We start from the raw sequence: 21,678 nt of genomic DNA on the forward strand, positions 1-21,678 counted from the left end.
TGTATTGTGCACTTGAAAAATATACAGGACAGACAAAACAGTTAACAAATTTGCAAAACCTTTTCAACCTGCGCGAAAGGCCATTCAAAGTACTCACCGCGATTTACAATTGTAGTAAACATTCAACGTCAACAGGTATTAGAAATGCAATACAAAGATGATGATAAACAGCGAAAGTATTTTCACAATGGTAAAGGGTAGAGTCCCGTTTCAAACCCCTTGGAAAGAAACAAACCACCCAAGCGTCCATTCATCCCACCCAAAGTTCACATGACCCACGTCTGGGTCAAAACAGCTTGAGACTCTGTGAAAGAGTCCAAGCGTGTGTGGGTTGTGTGGTTATAGGTCAGTTCGTGTGGGGTGAAAGGTTATCTGGGCTTCAGGAGCCCCCTACCGGCCCGGCAGAGGTAGCGCTTGGTCTCCAGTTGGAAGACCGGAGTTCCCTTTAGGCTCTAGACCTGGTCCTTAGCTCACCATCACTCTTCAACAGGATCATAGGGAAAAAACCTGGCCGGTTCCACGGTTTGGGTCGCACGTGTGTGCCCTGATCACACGATTACGAACGCGGTAGCCGGCGACTCCAGAGCACAGCCCTCTCCTGGTGTCCCCACTGCCTCTCTGTGTCTGACTACTCCCCGGCATGATTCTGCTAATGATAGCCGGCGCCAGGTCACGTGACTGCATGACGTCATCGTAAATGAAGCCATCTGATTGGCTAATCGCCAGGCCAACGGGAACATATCAAATGCTGCAGGATTTGAGAGAGAGTTAGTGTAGCAGATCTGTAAGTGACTGGATGTAAACAAGAGAGAATAACAGACTGACAGACTGTCAGGATTTGACACCTGGGTTACACTGACACCTGCCACTAGTCACCAGTAACCTGACACCTGCCACCCAGCACCTCAACCACCTGTCACCAGTAACCTGACACCTGCCACCCAGCACCTCAACCACCTGTCACCAGTAACCTGACACCTGCCACCCAGCACCTCAACCACCTGTCACCAGTAACATGACACCTGCCACTAGTCAACAGTAACCTGACACCTGCCACCCATCACCTCTGCCACCTGTCACCAGTAACGTGACACCTGCCACCCAGCACCTCAACCACCTGTCACCAGTAAACTGACACCTGCCACTAGTCAACAGTAACCTGACACCTGCCACCTATCACCTCTGCCACCTGTCACCAGTAAACTGACACCTGCCACTAGTCAGCAGTAACCTGACACCTGCTATCCAGCACCTGTGCCACATGTCAGCAGTAACCTGACACCTGCCACTAGTCAGCAGTAACCTGACACCTGCCACCAGTAACCTGACACCTACTGTCCAGCACCTGTGCCACATGTCACCAGTAACCTGACACCTGCATTATTCAGCAGTCCTCATTCACCAGTCGCGTCGCTTTATAACCTGTATCCAGTTCAATTCAATTCAGGTTTATTCATAAAGTGCCAATTACAACACAGTCATTTCTAGACACTTTTAAAAAGAAAATCTAACAAATCCACATGAGCAAGAAGACAGGGAAGGAAAAACTCCCTTTTAAGAGGAAGAACCCTGCAGAACCAGGTTTAGAGGTGGTGGATGTCTGCTATTCTGGTTGGAGTGAGGGGATCGAGAGACAAATAGAGATCGGACAGTCAGATGCATTCCTTGTATCAGCATACATTTCATGTATAAACAGAGAAGATAGACTACAAGAGAAACGATGGTCAATGACACGTAGTTCTGAAACATTACATGAAAGAAGGGAGAGAAAGAGCAGAACTGGGTTCCACATGGTAGGAGCCCGGGGTTCAGGAACGTCCTGCACCCACTGGGTCCAGGTTATCTGAATCAATCAATGGATCAGCTGTTTTGGTTTTTGCCCAGTTAGAACTGTTTGCACCCATTGAATCCAGGTTATCTCAATAGATCAATGGATCAGCCGAGACGTTCTGTAAGCGATCCCTCAATCACGGCACTAGTCCGCCTAAGAGAACCTCTTCTTCCAGGGTTTTAGGTATTCTGACTTTTTAGTCTTTCATAGTGGAGAGAGAGAGAGAGAGAGAGAGAGAGAGAGAGAGAGAGAGAGAGAGAGAGAGAGAGAGAGAGCCACAGAACAACAATCATCCAGTCATCTGCCACATGTCACCTTTCACCTGCCGTTAGTCTTCGGTCCCTCCCTGTGGCTGGGACGTCCCCGGCTGATCATGTGACCCGTCCCGTAGGATAACTGCCGGCTGGTGCCGAACAAAGACCAGCAGAACTCGGACAGCGACTCGTTCGGAGACGCCTGTGATAACTGTCCCAACGTCCCCAACAGCGACCAGAAGGACACGGACAGCAACGGTCAGGGGGACGCCTGCGACCAGGACATCGACGGAGACGGTGAGAAGGGAATACAAAAAACCTGTTTTCACTAGAAACTTTTCCCCCATTTCCACGGAGATGGAGCGTTGTTTAAATGGAGCCCAAAGCTTTGTTTTCAGTTCATACCTACGTGGTAAAAATGATATCCCCTCATCATTTCCACCGTCATGAATGAAAGACATAATGAGGAGGAAAAAGCTGACTTCACTCATTTTAAATGTGGTTCCAGCATGTGGAATCCTTCACTTCAAGAGTGAAAACAAATCTGAAACATCCAGTCTGCTGCTGAATATTCCGACGCACTGATTGAATTTACTTTATTCTCCAGACATTTTTCAGGGAACCTGAGAAAGTTCTGTTGAGCCAAGGGGTTCCTGGACTGTTTCTGTTGGGCGAAAATAATATTTTTTCTCTGACAGGCCCTGTGTTGATATGATTGACTTTGGCCGTTACACGTTCTACTGTTTGGCTCCGATGGACGTCGGTTTGGAAGCCGATTTATCAGTGATTCATCTTCTGCTTTGCATTTGTGCAGGAGCCCGGTCCAAAACCCGTCCATCATGCTAGCAGTGCCCAAACATTCTTTTTTTCATTCATTCATATTTAGCCACCAGCCAATGCAGAACATGAAGCTATGAGCTAATGCTAAACATGTAGCCGTCTGTGTTCAGGTATCCCCAACGTCCTGGACAACTGTCCCAAGGTGCCGAACCCCATGCAGACGGACAGAGACCGAGACGGGGTGGGAGACGCCTGCGACAGCTGCCCTGAGCTCAGTAACCCCATGCAGGTAGAGTCCCGCACGTGAAACTGCTGCTGGACGACCCACCTGTCCTCTGTCCTCTGAATTCTGCCATCCAGCTCCTGTCAACACGTTTTGCCTCTTCTTACATAGATTTTCTTCCAGTTTTTGGATTGGCCCCTCAGGTGGCCGGTTCTCGTCGGAGAACCTGTTTCCCTCAGAATGACCATCAAATCATCCTAGTTTGTTTTCTGGATTAAGTCACATTCACATCAAGTAGCTTCAAATTGTAGTTTTTTTTTCTTTGAATAACCAGCACAATATCAAAATAAGGGATAAAATGCCACATTTACTGTATTTCTCAGACTATAAGTCACTTTAAGCAGTCAGCTGTTTGTGGGGTCTAATTAGTATAAAATTCTGTCAAAATACAGCAGGACAAACTGATTGTGACCACTAGATGTCTCTGTTTGACCACAGAAAGCTGCTACAAACCCAAAAACATCACTCCTGTTTTAGTCTGAGAGTGAGAAAGCAGTTTTTAAAAAGCAAACAGAAGAACATCTCCAAAGCTAAAAATATTTTCAAGATGTTCCCCAAAGAGAAATGTCTCCACAACAAAAAATGTCTGAAAATGAAAATGTATGCCACTGAGCTCAACTGAGAGAGAGAACTGTTGCCTGAATGAAGAAAACAGAGGAAGCTGAAAGCTGAGGAGCAGCTTCTCAGAAGGTTTCCAGAGGTTCCGGTGTTTCCCTCCCCTGGAGGATTTTTCCGTCGGATGTCCAGAAAGTCTTTTCCTCCAGATGTCTGGAACACGAGCGTCGCCTCAGAGTTTCTCCTCTTGCTTTCAGACGGATGTTGACGACGACCTGGTGGGAGACGTCTGCGACACCAATCAAGACACGTACGTCCCGGTCGCCGCCGGGGGAGCGTTGCCGGAGCGCCGTGAGACCAGGTTTCTTCTTCCCGCAGGGACGGGGACGGTCTCCAGGACAGCAGGGACAACTGTCCCGACATCCCCAACAGCTCCCAGCTGGACTCCGACAACGACGGCCTCGGGGACGACTGCGACCACGACGACGACAACGACGGCGTCCTGGACGACCATGACAACTGCAGACTCATCGTCAACCCCAACCAGAAGGACTCGGACAGTGAGGGTCCAGGAACCCACCGGGGGAGGGGGGCAGGGGTCCTCTGAGACTCCGCCCCCTCCTCCTGACTCTTTGCCGTCTGCCCTCAGTGAACGGCGTCGGAGACGTCTGCGAGAACGACTTCGATAACGACGCCGTCATGGATCTGATCGACGTGTGCCCGGAGAGCGCCGAGGTCACGCTGACGGACTTCAGAGCCTATCAGACGGTCATCCTGGACCCCGAGGGCGACGCCCAGATCGACCCCAACTGGGTGGTGCTGAATCAGGTCAACGCCGTTCTTCTTCCTCCAACCTGAATCCATGAGCTGAAATCAGAGGAGCAGCAGGTCCAGATCCCCAGGTCCCCAGATCCAGATCCCCAGGTCCCCAGATCCAGATCCCGATCCCCAGGTCCCCAGATCCAGATCCCGATCCCCAGGTCCCCAGATCCAGATCCCGATCCCCAGGTCCCCAGATCCAGATCCCCAGGTCCAAGTTCCCAGGTCAAGATCCACACATCCAGATCCCCACGTCTAGATCCTCAGGTCCAGATCCTCAGGTTCAGGTCCTCAGGTTCAGGTACTCAGGTCCAGATCCCCAGGTCCTCAGGTCCAGGTCCTCAGGTCCAGATCCCCAGGTCCTCAGGTCCAGGTCCTCAGGTCCTCAGGTCCAGGTCCTCAGGTTCAGGTCCTCAGGTTCAGGTACTCAGGTCCAGGTCTCCGGGTTCAGGTCCCCAGGTCCAGATCCCCAGGTCCTCAGGTCCAGGTCCTCAGGTCCAGGTCCTCAGGTTCAGGTCCTCAGGTCCAGGTCCTCAGGTTCAGGTCCTCAGGTCCAGATCACTTTAGTGACCAAATCAATACCTTTTGAACTGACGAGCTCAGGTTAGCATCATCTGTTCTGAGCTGAACTCTGAAGACCCTCCTGGTTCCTTGCAGGGCATGGAGATCGTGCAGACCATGAACAGCGATCCCGGCTTAGCCGTCGGTAAGTCGTGTTTCCAGGGGACGCTCCGCCGTGTGCCGGTTCTCCCGCGTCTCCTTCAGAAGACCTCCTGTCTTCCGCAGGCTACACGGCCTTCAACGGCGTCGACTTCGAGGGAACGTTCCACGTCAACACGGTGACGGACGACGACTACGCCGGCTTCATCTTCGGCTACCAGGACTCGTCCAGCTTCTACGTGGTGATGTGGAAGCAGACGGAGCAGGCGTACTGGCAGTCGCTGCCGTTCAGGGCCACGGCCCAGCCGGCGCTGCAGCTCAAGGTTCCTGCTCTGCCCCCCTGCCGCCGCCGCCGTGCGGTCCCCACGTCCGGCGCTCTCAGCACCTCCTCTGGCCTCTGTTCCCCCGCAGGCGGTGAAGTCCCGGACCGGGCCCGGGGAGTTCCTGCGGAACGCCCTGTGGCACACCGGAGACACTCCCGGAGAGGTGAAGCTGCTCTGGAAGGATCCGCGGAACCTCGGCTGGAAGGACAAGACCTCGTACCGCTGGCAGCTCAGCCACCGGCCGCAGGTGGGATACATGAGGTGAGCCCGGCGCCGGACCGTCGACTCAGAGCCCAGCCGGCAGCCAATCACGGCAGAGCCGCTCAGACAAGTCCTTGTCAACTCGTCCTGCAGGTAGAGTACCGTATTGGCCTAAATATAAGACGATTTGTTTTTCCAGAAAAGGTATTCTCAAAAACGGGGTGGTGGAGGGCTGGATGGAGCCAGAGTCCCGGGGAGCTGTCCTGCCTCTGCATCATGCAGTGGCTCCGCCCCCCGTTAGGGGGAGCTAGTGAGCTGGACAGAGTGTCAGCCTGCAGCAGTGAGAGAAGAAGACTGAGCAGTGTGGCTGCTGGTGGTTTTTCTAAGCTTCATTTCAAACAGCATCGAAAATACCTGCCTGTCAGTACTCGAGTATACTTAGTTGATGTTCAGGTTCGAGGTGGAACTGATACTTGTGAGTTTGGCCGTTTGTTTTGAAGTTTCAACGCTGATGCTAATTCCGTTAGCATGTCAATGGCGTTTCCATTAATAGTTAGCATTGAGCTAGCGGCTTTGATTTTAAATACTGACTTGTTCTGTTTTCAGACAGGGATGTACGCTGTGATCCATCTTGTGTGTTTGTTCACTTATATGTATATCTTGTTTTTTTCAGTTTTACAGCCTTCAGGAGAAAGTAATGAAAGCTCAGAGCAGCTGAAATCTCCTGCTTTCTTTCTGAAGAACTGTTCTCTACAGGCCAAACTGAACCCAGCATTCAGGAGGGCTGAATTATTAACGTTCATGAAGTTGAATAGAACTTGAATTTGATGGTTATAAAGTTATTTACATCACTACAGGTGTCCCCGACTAAGAATTTCCATAGTCGAATCTGATTCGTCCGATCCTGCCAATCGTCGACGAATCTATCATCTTGCTTGGCGGGGGGGGGGATGCTGCTGCAGGGCGTCGGAGCAGCACAGCGCAGAGCGGTGCTCACACAGCACGCAGAGCGTTGGGGCGCCTATGCCTACAGCCGGCCCTGATTGCACTAATAATAATAAAAAAAAAAAACAGCACAGGCAGGTAAATCAAGACTTATTTTTTTCCTCCACACTGAAACACAGACTGGAACAAAGTGTCGGTGACTCTAAACATCAAACAAATGAAGTATAGTTCAAACGGCCAGAACCAAACCCTCTTCTAACAAATGGGCTACAGCATGTCATTTATTTATATCTATAATCTGCAGATAAGCTCACATTTTTTGGCTAAACAACTTCTCACATTATCTGCTCAAATTAAATGAAATAGACTTAATTGCACTGTGTCGGTCCGTTTCGCAGCGCAGCATCCACGCAACAACAAACACTAAATTAAATAGAATTAGCCTTTTAGATCAATCAAAATAAGGTTATTAGGTTATTATTATATTATTTTCCCCGACCCAGGAAGACCCGGGGAAAATAATATAATAATAACCTAAAATATTACAATTAAATGAAATAAAAGTCAGCATTAAAAATGAGAACTGAGTAACAGAACCGTCTTTTATTAGCCCAGTTATCTGGATACTGACCCGTTTAAGGTGGAAAGCCATGTTGTTGTGAAGTGATATGAAAGGACATAACTGGCATTTGACTTTTTTTGGATCATCTTTGACTTGGTCCGAAGTTCTGTTTTTTTTTTTTCGGACATTGTGAGCCTTTTAAAGTTCAGCCAAATCACCACCAAGACGCTGCTCTGTGAAGGAGCTCTGTGCAAAATGGGATTGTGCCACTCACCATTGTGGTTCATTCACAAACACTAAATAGAGAGAATATTGAATAAAAGTACAAGTAAATTTTTCCACAGTGTATTTGATAGGCTAACATGTATATCAAATAGGATTTACATCATGTTTATTTGAAAAAAAACAAGCAATTCTATGTAAAATCAGTCATTCAGCACCCCCGTACAGCTGGAATGGAACGGTCCACATTTTGCTATGCTTCCTCTGTATGACTGGCCGTGAATCAGGCCCCTTCGAACGAATCATCGAATCATCAAATGTTTGAGGACACCCCTATACATCATTAATGCAGTTTTTGAACCTTTGAGGTACTTAAGGATTGATTCCCACATACGCCGTCACTGCGCGGCGCGGGGCGGACGCGTAGACGGCGTGGGCGCTGGAGCGGCGTGTTCAGACGTCCCTTTCTCACCAGCGCGGTCTGCGTGAGCGGGTTGTCTGCGGCAATGGGATACTAGTGTAATATGTTTGAAGTAATTCCAGAGGCGTTTTGGGAGCAAAAGGATGTTTATTCCCAAGAGCAGCATCCAAAAACGAGCATCAGCATCGGCAGTCAAAAACACACAACACAATGCAGCTTCCGTAGCTCCGGCATAGACCTGTAGATATAGATCTCTAGATAAATGTATCTCGACGCGCGCGCTCCTCTCAGCTGCACCGTAAATTCAAACGGAACATATATCTGCATATATGACAACTAGGACCCGCTCCAAGCCACGTGGAAAACCAGACGGCGCAGAACACTGGAAGCCTCTGGTGTGACCAGTCTGTGGGACATGAGCTCAATGCTGCAGAGAAAGCCTGGCTGACACGAGATGTGTGTTTATGCCGTTGGTTTCAACGGGACGCCGCGCACAGCCCGCTCAAGTCCGCGCAGAAAAATAGACTTGATTTCTGTTTAGAAATCGCCGCGTGGATTTGAACGGGCCACGAGCGTGGAGTGTGAAAGGACTGATCTGTTTGCATGCAGTTCTGACTTTTCCGCACAGACACCGTGAAAACCCGGACAGATCCGCGCCGCACAGCCGTGTGTGTGTGAATCAGGCCTTATTGTTGCTCATTGTTGCTTATTTTGAGAAAGAGAATACATTTTTTATTTAATACTGCAGTAGTATTTTTTATCTTAAATCACGTGAAATGTTATCTCTGTTGTGAGCATTGTAGCTCTGTTCTATAGCTCTGTAGTATTTTACAGTGCAGTATTGTAGCTCTATAATATTCTGCAGTTGTAGCTCTGCATTTTCTACATTTGTAGGTCTGGCTCTACAGTGTTCTCAAGGTGTATTTCTATAGTATTCTACAGTTGTAGCTCTGTTGTGTTCTACAGTTGTTGCTCTATAGCTCAGTCCTTTCCATGTTGGGTCTCTCTCTCTCTCTCTCTCTCTCTCTCTCTCTCTCTCTCTCTCTCTCCTCTTTTGGTTCTCCTACATTCTTTCCCCTCTCTCGCTCTCTTTGTGGCTCCGGGCCTCCCGGTTCTCCATTGTACTCGTTTCCATGGCGACCAAAGTCCTGGAAAGAATCCGCCTGTGCAGCCGTTGATATGCAAATGAGCCAGAGAGAAACTTTAATCACGTGACGTTCAGACTGTACAGACTCTGTCCGGTTCCTGGACAGAGAAGGGTTCTCCTGGTGGAGAGATGTTCTCCAGGTAGAGATGTTCTCTGGGTGGAGATTCATCTCTTCATTTGGAGACATTTTTCTTCAAAGCCAGTGGAAATGGCTGATGGGGGTTTTGTGTGGAACAGTTGCAGCTTTCTCCCGTCACATGGCGCCCCCTGCTGGTCAGACCTGCTGTTCTTCATTTTGTTTCTCCCAGAGGTCATGCAGCCCTGTTCCTTGTGACCACACGGTCATCAGACTCACCAGCCTGTCTCCGCGTCCTCAGGGTGAAGCTGTTCGAGGGGACGGACATGGTGGCTGACTCAGGTGTGGTGGTGGACACCACCATGAGAGGAGGACGACTCGGCGTCTTCTGCTTCTCTCAGGAAAACATCATCTGGTCCAACCTGCGCTACAGATGCAACGGTACGACCTCTGACCCCCAAGAGAACCTCTCTGAGACCTGACACCATTCCTGAACCTGGTCTGAAACTCGGTTTCGACTGGATTATTTTAGAACTATTCTCAAATTGGTCTAAAATGAGTTTGGAACTAAAATAAGAGTCGTCAAAAATTCATCGAAACTTTTCTGAAACCAGTTTTCAGCTCGTCTGTAAACTGGTTCATCAACCGGACTGAACTGAGGTAGCAGTGAGTCTCCATCTGGTCCAGATCCCGTCCAAAACCCGTTCAAACCCAAGTCCTATACCAGACCGCGAGCGAGTCTCGGACAAGTTAAACGGGGTTTTTTCGTTTCACCACCTGGTTTTAATTTAGACGTTTTTAGGAGCCAAAATCAACGTTTAGCAGCCAAAACTATCGTCTCTGCTTCGTGAGTCCAGGATGCGTTAAATATGTGATCCTTCGTCTGTGAGCACCAGACGGAGATGCCAGTCTGTTTTATGACTTTCACCCACTGCCTGCTCCAATGCTGCTTTCACACCGAGTACTGAGTCCGCTGAAACCCGGGGACCGCCGAGGTCTACCGAGACCGAGGTCTACCGAGACCGGGGTCTACCGAGACCGGGGTCTACCGAGACCGAGGTCTACCGAGACCGAGGTCTACCGAGACCGGGGTCTACCGAGACCGGGGTCTACCGAGACCGGGGTCTACCGAGACCAAGGTCTACCGAGACCGGGGTCTACCGAGACCGAGGTCTACCGAGACCGGGGTCTACCGAGACCGAGGTCTACCGAGACCGGGGTCTACCGAGACCGGGGTCTACCGAGACCGGGGTCTACCGACACCGAGGTCTACCGAGACCGGGGTCTACCGACACCGAGGTCTACCGAGACCGGGGTCTACCGAGACCGGGGTCTACCGAGACCGGGGTCTACCGAGACCGAGGTCTACCGAGACCGGGGTCTACCGAGACCGAGGTCTACCGAGACCGAGGTCTACCGAGACCGGGGTCTACCGAGACCGAGGTCTACCGAGACCGGGGTCTACCGAGACCGGGGTCTACCGAGACCACTGGGGAGGTCTACTGACACTGGACACAACAAATGCAGATGTCTGCTGACGCCAAGGTCTGAGGATCTATGAGCTCTACGAAGGCCGCGACCTCACCCGTCGTTTCGTGAAGTCCCCTCCCAGCAACTCGAAACCATGCAGTACATCTGCCAGGCCTTTAGGGGGAGCTGTAGCTCTGCCACAGAAATACAACAAACACCAGAGAGGAAGCTACAGAGCGGCACCCTGACGACCTTGTGACCCGGTGATCTGGTGACCCGGTGACCTTTTGACATGACAGCCTAGCAACACCAGCGAACATCTGAATCGAGCACTGATGGAACATTCCGGAGTGTGTTCTCGTTCGGTGACTCTGTTTCTTCTGTTTCAGACACGGTGCCTGAAGACTTCCAGAACCACCGGAAACAGGTCATGATGCACATTCAGGTCTGAGCAGATGGACTGTTCACTCAGACCCCACACACACACACACACGCACGCACACACACACACACACACACACACACACACACACACACACACACACACACACACACACACACAAACACACACCACACACACCGCACACACTTTCCAACCATCACTGCCCAAAACGATCAAACCAGAGGAACAGAGAGGGTTCTGGGAGTTCTGTGGTTCTTTCACATGCTGGGAGCCGATAAGCTAACGACAAGCCAAACTCATGTTCCATGGAAATTCAAATGTACAGATCTTTATTGAAATAAACAACCCGAGCGCCGCTCGTCCCAACAGTCCTGTGTCCTCGTCTTTTCACAACATGGAGATCTAGACTGGAGGCGTTTTCCGGAGGTTTCACCGGTGTGCTTCAGCTTTGCAGGAGTTTCCCATTTACACCACGTTTCCAGTGAAACATCGTTTTTTTTTCCATTTTCATTCCAGAAAAGTATCTCACTCACTCACTCTCTCACACACACACACACACACACACACACACACACACACACAGCTCATCTTAAGCAGTAAACCCCCCTGGATGAGTTAAATGAACTCACTTGAGGAAATGGGCGGAGTCTGATGTGCTCCTGTTTGGTGTTGTGTTTGGTTCCAACCATCAGGAGCACATCAGACTCCGCCCATTTCCTCAAGTGACTCCACCTGTAGATTTGGTGAAATGGGTGTCCAGTGTGCTCTTGCTTGGTTGGAACAAAAACCAGCAGCCAGAGCGGCTCATTCTGGACTGGGTGGAGGAACGCTGTTGTAGGAGTTGGTGGAGGTGCTGGTGGATTTAATGACCCCCCCGAAATGAGACTGTTTGTCCTCTCAAGAAATTAATAATTAAATGAAGGAATGTTGGTCGAACTGTTGGTCAGGTTGTTGGTGGAGTTGTTGGTCAGGTTGTTCATGGAGCTGTTGGTCAGGTTGTTCGTGGAGCTGTTGGTCAGGTTGTTGGTGGAACTGTTTGTCAGGTTGTTCATGGAGCTGTTGGTCAGGTTGTTGGTGGAGCTGTTGGTCAGGTTGTTGGTGGAACTGTTTGTCAGGTTGTTCATGGAGCTGTTGGTCAGGTTGTTGTTGGTGTTGTTGGTCAGGTTGTTGGTGGAGCTGTTGGGCAGGTTGTTTGAGGAGCTGTTGGTCAGGTTGTTGGTGGAGCTGTTGGTGTTGTTGGTCAGGTTGTTGGTGGAGCTGTTGAGGTTGTTGAGAGGGGTGGAGCCGGTGGACTCGGTGGGTGGAACTGGCGGAGACCCCTGGGCCGGGGAGGCCGGGACGAGTGCAATATTGGAGCAGTGGCATGACAACAATGCACCGCATCCCGGACCTGCCCGACCCTGGGAGGAAGCGCAGCACACACTCTGAAACACACACACACACACACACACACACACACACACACACACACACACACACACACACACACACACACACACACACACACACACACACACACAGTAAGTGGATGAGATGAGTGGATGATGAACTTCCTGGTCTGTATCGGGGAACATATTGAGAACCTAAAAAGTTTTTGAACCTACAAGGTTTAGTCTTCTGCGGGTCTAAAGGAGGGACAAAAAAAGAATTTAGAGACAGAAAACAAGACTTTCCAGCACACAGCAATGGCCTCAATTACAAACGCAAAACTTTCAAAGGACGTTTGTCATCCAAGACGACGGCACTGGGAGCCACTGGAAAGAACTTTAGAAAAAAAACGAAGTTACAACTTTTCTGAAAAACTGGGGCTCTGTCGCCATGGAGACGGGCTGTTAATGTGAATGAAAACAGTGAAAGAGTGCATATCAGTGGAGGCATGCTAATGCTAAAGCTACACACAGTGGGAGACCCGAGCTGGTTCGTGGTCATTTAGAAAGTCTTCCTGTGGAAACCAAAGTCAAACTGGAACCAAGTGGCAACAGCTACATGATGCTAATGCTAGTTGTTGTGTGGGGAGGACTGATTGGTTGAAATGACACGTGTCTCAACGGGCTTAACGAAGTATGAAAAAAACCCTGATGGGGCAGGAAAGAAGTGAAGCATTTTCTCAAAATAATGCACTTTCAAAATAAAGCCTTTTATTCTCTTAGCTGAAAGGCACCAAATGAACCACAGACAGGCTGCTCTTGCAAATATATTCATATCTATATTAATGTCATGATGAAAAAAAAGAAAAAACACTGAATGCTAAGCACTGGATTGGTGTAAGTCGTGGTGCAGATAAATTCTAAACTGTAGTGTACTGAAAACAAGTTTTAGAAAACAGTGGAATGGTGAAATGTTGGAACTTTTGAACTGTCCATGCCGATGTCCCTGTTCTCACAGTGCTGATGTTCAGACTGCAGCCTCTGTGTCTTTTCATTACAAAAACTACCAACATGAAAACTACGAGGTTTTCAGAACGTCGGTGTGGAAACATGAAACTTCCCTGAAACGAAAATGCAAAATGGATCCATTTTCACTTGAAAGGTTGTTGAAAGAGGACCTGAGTTTCCTCCTCGCTGTCCGATGACTGGATTAATAATAATAGTCACAGTAAAACCCTCCTCAGCGTGTGTGAGAGTGGATTCTAGAGCAGCTCCAAGCCGATGGGTTGAGACCAGCGTTACTCTGACGGAGAGGAGAAAGGTTGTGGCGACGGAGCGCTGACCCACCTGTCTGCCGAGTCCTCCGTGGCGTTCTGGACCCTGGAGGCTTTCTGTCCCTCCTCCTCCTCTACAAATTAACAAAGAGCTGCTCAGCGAGGCGTGGGGGGGCGCTTAAAGGGGCCACCGACCAGACCGTCCATCACACTCACACATCTCCATTTAAAGGTGCAGCATCTCGTATTGTCTCGTATTTTCACTGTGAAATGATCAGCAGGATGTTGTGAAGTCGTCCACCGAGGTGAACGAGCCGCTTCAGTCGTCTCTGGTAAACTCAGCCATCCAGCTCAGAGTCAAAACCCACTTTGGCTTCAAGCAGTTAGTGTTAGCATGAGTCACTGCTCCCTCATGTGGCTGAAAGTGGTATTACAGTCCATTGAAATAACTGTTATTCCAATTGTTATTCTTATTATGAATGTTATTGCAGCTTGTAATGTCACTCTGTGCCACAAGGGGGAGTTGTGAGTTAGAATAGAAATAAGAGAATGCTCTGAATATGAACTGTATCTATTAATGATTTATAATAATGTACTTATTGAGTATATTGTAGGAGTGTAACGGTATTTGTATTCATCCTGTACCGTCACGGTACGGTGGTCACGGGTACACGGGTACACACAATCACACGACGAATACACGAGTGAGAAAAAAGCGAGTCCTGATTACAACCTTAGGTGGCGGTAATGAGCCTAAAAGCTGCCAGTGACCACCATTACCACAGAAGAAGAAGAACAAACAGATCCAAACATGAACAAACGAAGAAGCAAGTACAAGCGGAATGAGAGCTGCAGCGTGTGGAGTTGGAAGACCCGCCAGTCTTGTGTAAATCTGTCCCGTGGGAAAGCTTGGGAAAGATGTTCTGGTACATTTGTGAGCTTTTGTTTCTTTTTCCCCACTGTACCGAAAAACATACCGAACCGTGACCCTGACACCAAGGTATGTACATGGCTTTTGTGTACCGTTGCACTCCAAGTATATTGTACTGTTTGGAATTTCCTCTGTTTCTATTATTCTATTTTAACATGCTGACATATTCAAGAGTGCAACAGACTGATCCAGAGGCAACAGACTGATCCAGAGGCAACAGACTGATCCAGGGGCAACAGACTGATCCAGGGGCAACAGATATGTGGTCTTTAATAATAATAACTATGCATTGGTTTTATATAGCACTTTATTAGACACTCAGACACTTTACATCAGGGGTCGGCAATTAGATTTGGCGGCGGGCCACTTTTTTGGGGGGCACTTCAATCGCGGGCCAAGGGGTCTCGCGTCCATCCGCGGACTGGAGAGCGATTGGGGGGGGGGGGGGGGGTCCTGAGCTCGGTGAGTTCCACCGTCTTCTGCAGGAGCTGCGCCCGGACGGCCGGTTCCGGCACTGCTTCAGGCTGATGCTCAGTTTCCACCAGAAGCGGTGAACAAGTGAGATCGCGCACGCCGCTCGCCTTGGCATCACGCCAACTGTTCTGCGTGGTCGGAGCCCTGCTGCCCTTCGTCAGCACGTCCGTGAAGACCTCCACGCTGACAGGCTGTCCTGGCGCCAATTCGCTTGAAAGGTTCAATTATTTCAACTCGAACGATGAGCGATGGAGCGGCGGGTGTCGGGCGGCAGCGAGTGGCAGTGCAAGTCGACGGGCGCGCGGATTTTTCCCTGGAAATGCTCGCCGCGTCATCGCTCGCCATCCGCTGCTCAAGGTTGAGCGACAATCGCGTCATTACAGTGACTTTGTGAAACACACACTCAAACTTACTGGAGAATAAACACACGGTGAGCTCAGTGCAGCGCTCACTAGCGCTCTCTGTTCACCAGACGAGGCGCCACTCCTCTTTATTTTTCAGTGACAAACCAGAAACCACAACTAAACAACACATCCCTCGAAGATTGTCTATTGCAACACAATGACAGATATCGCACTCTCACAGGGGTGCGTGTGTCCGCTCGGGGGCCCGGGGTAATGCGTGCGTTAATGCGTTTGTGCGCGCGCGTGTTGGGATCCTCTCGCGGGCCGGATTGGACGGTTCGGCGGGCCACATGTGGCCCGCGGGCCGCTAATTGCCGACCCCTGCTTTACATTATTCATTCTCTCCATACTGGGTGGTGGTAAGCTACTGCTGTAGCCACAGCTGCCCTGGGGCAGACTGACGGAAGCGAGGCTGCCAGTCTGCACCATCGCCCCTCCGACCACCAACCATTCCTCACACTACTTTCATACTTAGGCAAGGTGGGTGAAGGTGGGTGAAGGTACCCAAGGACACAACGACAGTTTTACACCTGCGGGAGCGGGGATCGAACCGCCACCATTCTGGTTACAACACGACCCGCTCTACCATCTGAGCTACTGTCGCCCCACATGCTGATGGAGTCGCTGTCCAACCGTGAGGCATAACTCTATCGCGTCTTTGAGAAGAAACATTCCCAAACGTTGCGTCACGACAAGAGGATTTCTGTGTTTTTGCTGATTTGGTGAATTTCTGAGATTAAATTCATGTCGACTTCATGTGAAACCGAACAACATGAAAGTTTGAGTTTGAGAGCAGCAGCAGGTCGCAGACTGAGTCCAGCGTTCTGAAATAGAAATACACTGTGTGTGTGTGTGTGTGTGTGTGTGTGTGTGTGTGTGTGTGTGTGTGTGTGTGTGTGTGTGCGTGCGTGTGCGCGTGTGCGTGTGCGTGTGTGTGTGTGCGCGCGCGTGCGCGTGTGCGCGTGTGCGTGTGTGTGTGTGTGTGTGCGTGTGATTGAATGCGGTTGTGTCTCACACACACATGGACACACGTGTGTGTAAGACCTTATAAATTTTAGGGATTACTAATGTTGACTATATACTTTATCCAACACTCACCTCAGAGTTTCAGTGTCAGAAGGTCATAAGAAACCTTGACGCCTTCCACTGGTTCTCCTTCCACCTCAGAGACTTTGGTAAACAAGGGTTTTAAAGATGGATCAATCCCAGGAAAGGGCCTTGAGTGTTCCAGCTACCGGCCTCGTTCGCTCCGAATGCAGACCTAAAGATCTGTGCAAACATACCGGCAGGCGACTTCGAGAGCACATGACGGAACCGCTTCACAGCGACCAGACCGGTTTCTTAAAACCCAGATTGGCCTCCAACAACGTACGGAGCTTGCTACGTGTTATAGACGGTGCTCAAAGGTTCTCCTGCCGCTGTCCTATCACTGGATGCAGTGAAGGCCTTCGACCGGCCGGAATGGCCTCTTCCTATGGGCTGAGACAGTGTGAGTTGATTAAAAATTGATTGGCTGGAGTGCTCACAGGCAACACATGCCTCCATGTTCAGTACTGAGAGGGTGAAGACAGGGCTGTCCTCTCTCTCCAGAGCCTGCAGCACAGGCCAGCAGCTCTCACACATTCACTCAGGTTTCTATCAGAAACACTCATCATCACGTCTCTCTGTACGCCGATGATGTTCTGCTTTGCTGGCTCCATGCTCTTTTGCAAGCATCCTCTATTCTAACATTTCAGCCCACTAATGCCGTTTGACATTTGGTCGTCTGATTTCACATCTGCTAATAACATGGAGGAAGGTAGTAAAATAGCTGGTAGCCCCTCTGCATCGGACTCTTATTCTCCTTAATGATAGATCATTGATCGGTGGCCACCCTTTCCTTATCTGTAATGGCAATTTTATTTAATGACGCGCATCAAACGGTGAGTTCTTGGTGCTCTCAATGTATTAAGCTGCGCATCTGAGAGGGGAGAGTTCACAGGGTGGGTTCTGCCCTCGCAGGAGCTTCTAATAACTGTCTGCCACGTTCACTCCCAGAGGCCTGGACTGCACCCAGCCATAGGCTGGATCCAGCAAGACCCCCGCCAGTGCCAGCAGCTGCTACGCTCCGGCTATCAGGAACAGTGAATTCTAGACAAAGCATTTCAGTTCCTCACACATCTGAGTGTGTGAAAGCTATGGTTAGTTTTAACAAATACATCTAAGCACTACAAATCAATGAAGCATGCACTCATTAGAAATTTCCATCTGTTTCCTACTTTTAAGGACATTTGCTCTAAACATGGTTCTCCATGTGCCTCCTCTTTCTTTTACCTGCAACTCGGAACAAAAGGGCTCTCTAAAAGACAGCGGTGTCCCTTTGCAAAGTCCTCTCTTTCTCCATCCACTCTATAAATCGTTCTTCTGTTCTAGAAGCTCCAGTGGATTTGTCTCCAGACTTTACAGACTTTACCACTTTCTGCAGCAGGATTCCTACAGACCTCTGGCGTTAGACAGGATGTAGAGGACAGATTTTCCAGATTTAGGGCGAATCCCAATTCTCTGCTTAATCCTCAATCTTACTCCTCATTCCTCAGAATGCGCGCTCCCGTGAAGTTAAGTGGTGTCCCATTCCTAAACAAGTTGAGGAAAGGAGCGAGACTAAGGGACGTTATCTCCCTTAATTATGAGATTCTACCAGACCTACCTTGGAGTTAAGGAGAATCCAGAATGCTTGTTAAATAGTTCGTTTTGCTGTTATTTTATTAATAAAAAATGGTGTATATTACTTTGGGAGTAGTTGTATTAACTTTCTATCACAGATAATATTTACAAAGGCTGTTAGAAAGAAATCAAGAAAATTCATTTGAATGCATTTATTAACAAGGTCACACATGCAAAATGTTAAACATTTCTAATGCAGGGCGCAGTACTTACAGTTATAAAGGGCGTTGTTATGGATCATTGACCAAAAGTATTACGAGTGCTGTGTTTGTGAGAAATACTGATTTTCAGAATGGTGGCAGTCGCTTGCTCTGCTGCAGTTTTGCTCAAACATATTCAATTTGTCCTTTAAAGGTGCATTAAGGAGTTTTACAACCTTAAAAGTGCTTATTTTCCACCATAAATATGTTACACATTTTTAATGCTGTGTACAATGTGCCCTGACATATTCATTACAAGTACCTCTAACAGGCTAAACTGTCACTTGAAAGTCACAGTGCCGGTCCGGCACCAGAGTTTTTCTGGGGAGAATTTGAAAGGAATGACGTAATGCGCGCTCCGGCTGGTTAGGTTTCATATTGGCCGCCATTACTCCGCCAGATGCTTAGTGAGCAACAACTGAGCAGGATCTTCCAGAAAGTCAGAACAGACTGGATTCTAGCACTGCAGCTCCAGCAGACTCCACCAGGGAGAGACACTGACATCTTACTTGAGCGCTACTAAACGAGTGAGGAAGGAGTTCCCTTCTTCCGTGCACGCGAGCCACAGGGACGAGTTTTTTACTAAGCTGCATTACGCCCAAGGCCTGCAGGGGGCGCTGTTTCACATAAAACGTGCAAACTCCTTAATCCACCTTTAAAGTCAATTAAACGTTTTGATCACAAAAAAAGATGGCTCAATCCTTTGCTGTTCCCCGAAGGTTTCTGGAATCCGCCACTGTTCTTCTATCACAAGGTCTTTAAAGTCAGCAGCAAGAGGAACTTGACTTTATCTGACCCTCTGTTCTCTTCCTGGCAACATAGTCATCGGCTCTTCCTGACTTTGGTTCCTCCCCGCACTGGTTCATCATCAGGATTGGGTAATGGCTCTCGGCCTTTGCTCACAGGTCTGGTAACCATCACACTTGCGCAACAAGCGTCTGAGGTTTGTGAACAACACTGTCAAGAATGGATAAGTCTTTACCCAGAATTCCATCATAAGCTGGGTTCTCAAGAACTCCAACAGTTGGCATGAAGGCCTGGCCCTTAATTTCTAGGTTTACATGAGCAGTAAGATAATTCTGACTGTCACCATGGACGCACGTTATCATTATAATGTTCTCATAACTGGAAGGATATTGCTGATGACGTGCTTCAGCTGGTGTCTGATGACTGCCCGTGTCTGTTGACAGCTTCATGTTGTTGTTCGGCCTCTTTTCAGGCTCTGATCTTGGCAGAGAACTCATTTCTACAGCTTTGGGTTTTCTTAAAGGACACACTGAAGCCCTGTGGCTCGGTGACTGACAGCAGAAACAGATCAGTTCACCTTCTGGATGAACCATCAACGGCCGTTCCTGGAACCAGACGATCAGTATTACTGGAATCTGTTATGTAGGTGAGTCTGCGTCCCACACCTGAGAGGAAATGGAGTGATCACCAGAAAAAAAACACCAAACAGATCTGAAAACAGAAAACACCAAAAACTGAAAGTCCGGGGGTGGCACAGAAAGGATAGAAAACCGACCTCAAAGTCGCAACTTACTGGGGATCTGCAGTTTTTTATGGTCACTCACTCTTATCATGCGCTCTGTACCCGCCACACTAAGAAAAACCTTTTTCTGAAAACATCTATTGATAAAAGTCTGTCCTTGACTCCACATTGAGCAACTTTGTACCTATTTGTAGATTTGCTGACCTGAAGGTCAAACACAGACAGTGCAGTCTATATAATCTTTATCTGGTGCAGTGTTTATGTCCACTTTACCGTTAATAGGAGGCGCCGCACAAGACATAATGAGACATAACGGACGGGTCCCGTTCACGTCATGGTCAACATGGGAGGTGTGGTGGAGTCTGAGTGCTGCTGAAGCTGACAGGGTGCTAAGAGGTATTTCAACAGATCCTTCTCCTGGAGCAGCAGGTGACAAGTTCATCTGCACCAGACTGAACTCACAGCATGGAGCAGAGTGAGAAAACTCCACAGACCTGCCAACTTCCAAGTGGCTTCAGCAGGACAACCAACTAACGCTAATGTCATGCTAACACGCTAACACAACAAAAGGCCCCACTGCAGGATGGGGGCCGTGTTGTTCAGCCACTGTGCCATCAAGGAAAGGCTGAATGATGCTTTCTGTACGAACGGGACGCCTTAAGACACAGTCAGTAAACATCCATTATGAAAAAATAATCCTGCTTGCTTAATGCTAATGTCTATGGAAAAATCCATAGGCATGCTAACAGTCAGCACAACAGTCAAGAAGTTGCTGGAACAAATTAAACTGAACATTTCACTTATTCAATGCAAAGATCAAACTGTGATTATTTCCAGAATAACAGGCATCTATTTTGCTAATGATGAAAAACTGAAAATTCTGGATGAATTTGTGATTTATTTGAGCCTCTTGGGCTTCCAGATCTATTTTCTGCATCTTTTGTCAGAATTTTTGATTATATATTATGTTCTACGGCCCCTCATAATGACTGAACAACTCAACTAATCAATTTACCGGCACATTTCAGAAAATCGTATCATGTTACGGAGCAAAAACATGAAACACCGGAAAAAATTTTCATTCACAGTCAAAAGAAAAAAAAAATTGTTTTTTGTGACTTTCCTTCCTTCTAAATAACTGTATTGCCATCTACTGGATATAACTGGTATCACATGCTCAACATGGAGGAGGATGAGGACCTATTTCCATGTTAAATGATCACAAACCATGTGACTCCAGTCAAAGAGTGAAACTGGCAACGAATGCAGAGCAGAACCACATCAGGAAGGCCCGCTGAACAAACGTCTGGAAGGTTTATTAAACTAATGAAATGAGATCTGAAGATGAGAAAATTCTTCATTTATTATTTATGAGGTGACAATTCTCACAAGACAATTATAATTCACACCACTGGTGCGTGCGTACGTGCGTGCGTGCGTGCGTGCGTGCATGTGTGCATGTGTGCGTGCATATCTTTCTATGGCTGTGAGTACCAAAACACCAACATTGTCAGGTAGTTTTACAAAGTGAGGACATTTTCCTGGTCCTCACAATGTGCAATAACCCTTTTGAGGGTGAGGGTCAGGTTTAGGTTTAGGTTTAGGCAAGTGGGTATCGTTCGTGACGTCACCCGTTTGTTTCTATTATCATCAAATGAGGCTCCCTCAGAGGCGGACATGTTGGAAATTTGGAGCCAGAGATGAAAAAAATACAGTGAGGGGGCGGGGCCGGAGAGCGACAAGGGGCGGGGCTGACAGAGCCCAGGACTGTGGGTTCTGCTGTGAACTGCTTCATGGTGTTTCAGATCATTTACTTGTCAATAATAACGTTTACAGAGTTTATGCATTTGACCAGAATCCCAAGCAACAGCGGGAACATCTGCT

At 48.6% G+C, this 21,678-nt stretch overlaps 1 protein-coding gene across 1 annotated transcript in view; it reads left to right on the forward strand.

The window, feature by feature from the left end:
• thbs3a (thrombospondin 3a) overlaps positions 1-11,313 on the forward strand; it is a 20,963-nt gene extending 9,650 nt beyond the window's left edge. The window contains exons 14-23 of the mRNA XM_030101876.1: positions 2,223-2,382; positions 3,036-3,154; positions 3,961-4,013; positions 4,082-4,263; positions 4,353-4,531; positions 5,180-5,228; positions 5,309-5,505; positions 5,594-5,766; positions 9,381-9,520; positions 10,939-11,313. Coding sequence (XP_029957736.1) covers positions 2,223-2,382; positions 3,036-3,154; positions 3,961-4,013; positions 4,082-4,263; positions 4,353-4,531; positions 5,180-5,228; positions 5,309-5,505; positions 5,594-5,766; positions 9,381-9,520; positions 10,939-11,000 — 1,314 coding nt within the window. The 3' untranslated portion in view covers positions 11,001-11,313. The remainder of the gene's footprint in view (positions 1-2,222; positions 2,383-3,035; positions 3,155-3,960; positions 4,014-4,081; positions 4,264-4,352; positions 4,532-5,179; positions 5,229-5,308; positions 5,506-5,593; positions 5,767-9,380; positions 9,521-10,938) is intronic.
• Positions 11,314-21,678: the final 10,365 nt, after the last annotated feature.

The sequence above is a fragment of the Salarias fasciatus genome, chromosome 11 (assembly GCF_902148845.1).
Source record: "Salarias fasciatus chromosome 11, fSalaFa1.1, whole genome shotgun sequence".
Classification (NCBI taxonomy): Eukaryota; Metazoa; Chordata; class Actinopteri; order Blenniiformes; family Blenniidae; genus Salarias; species Salarias fasciatus.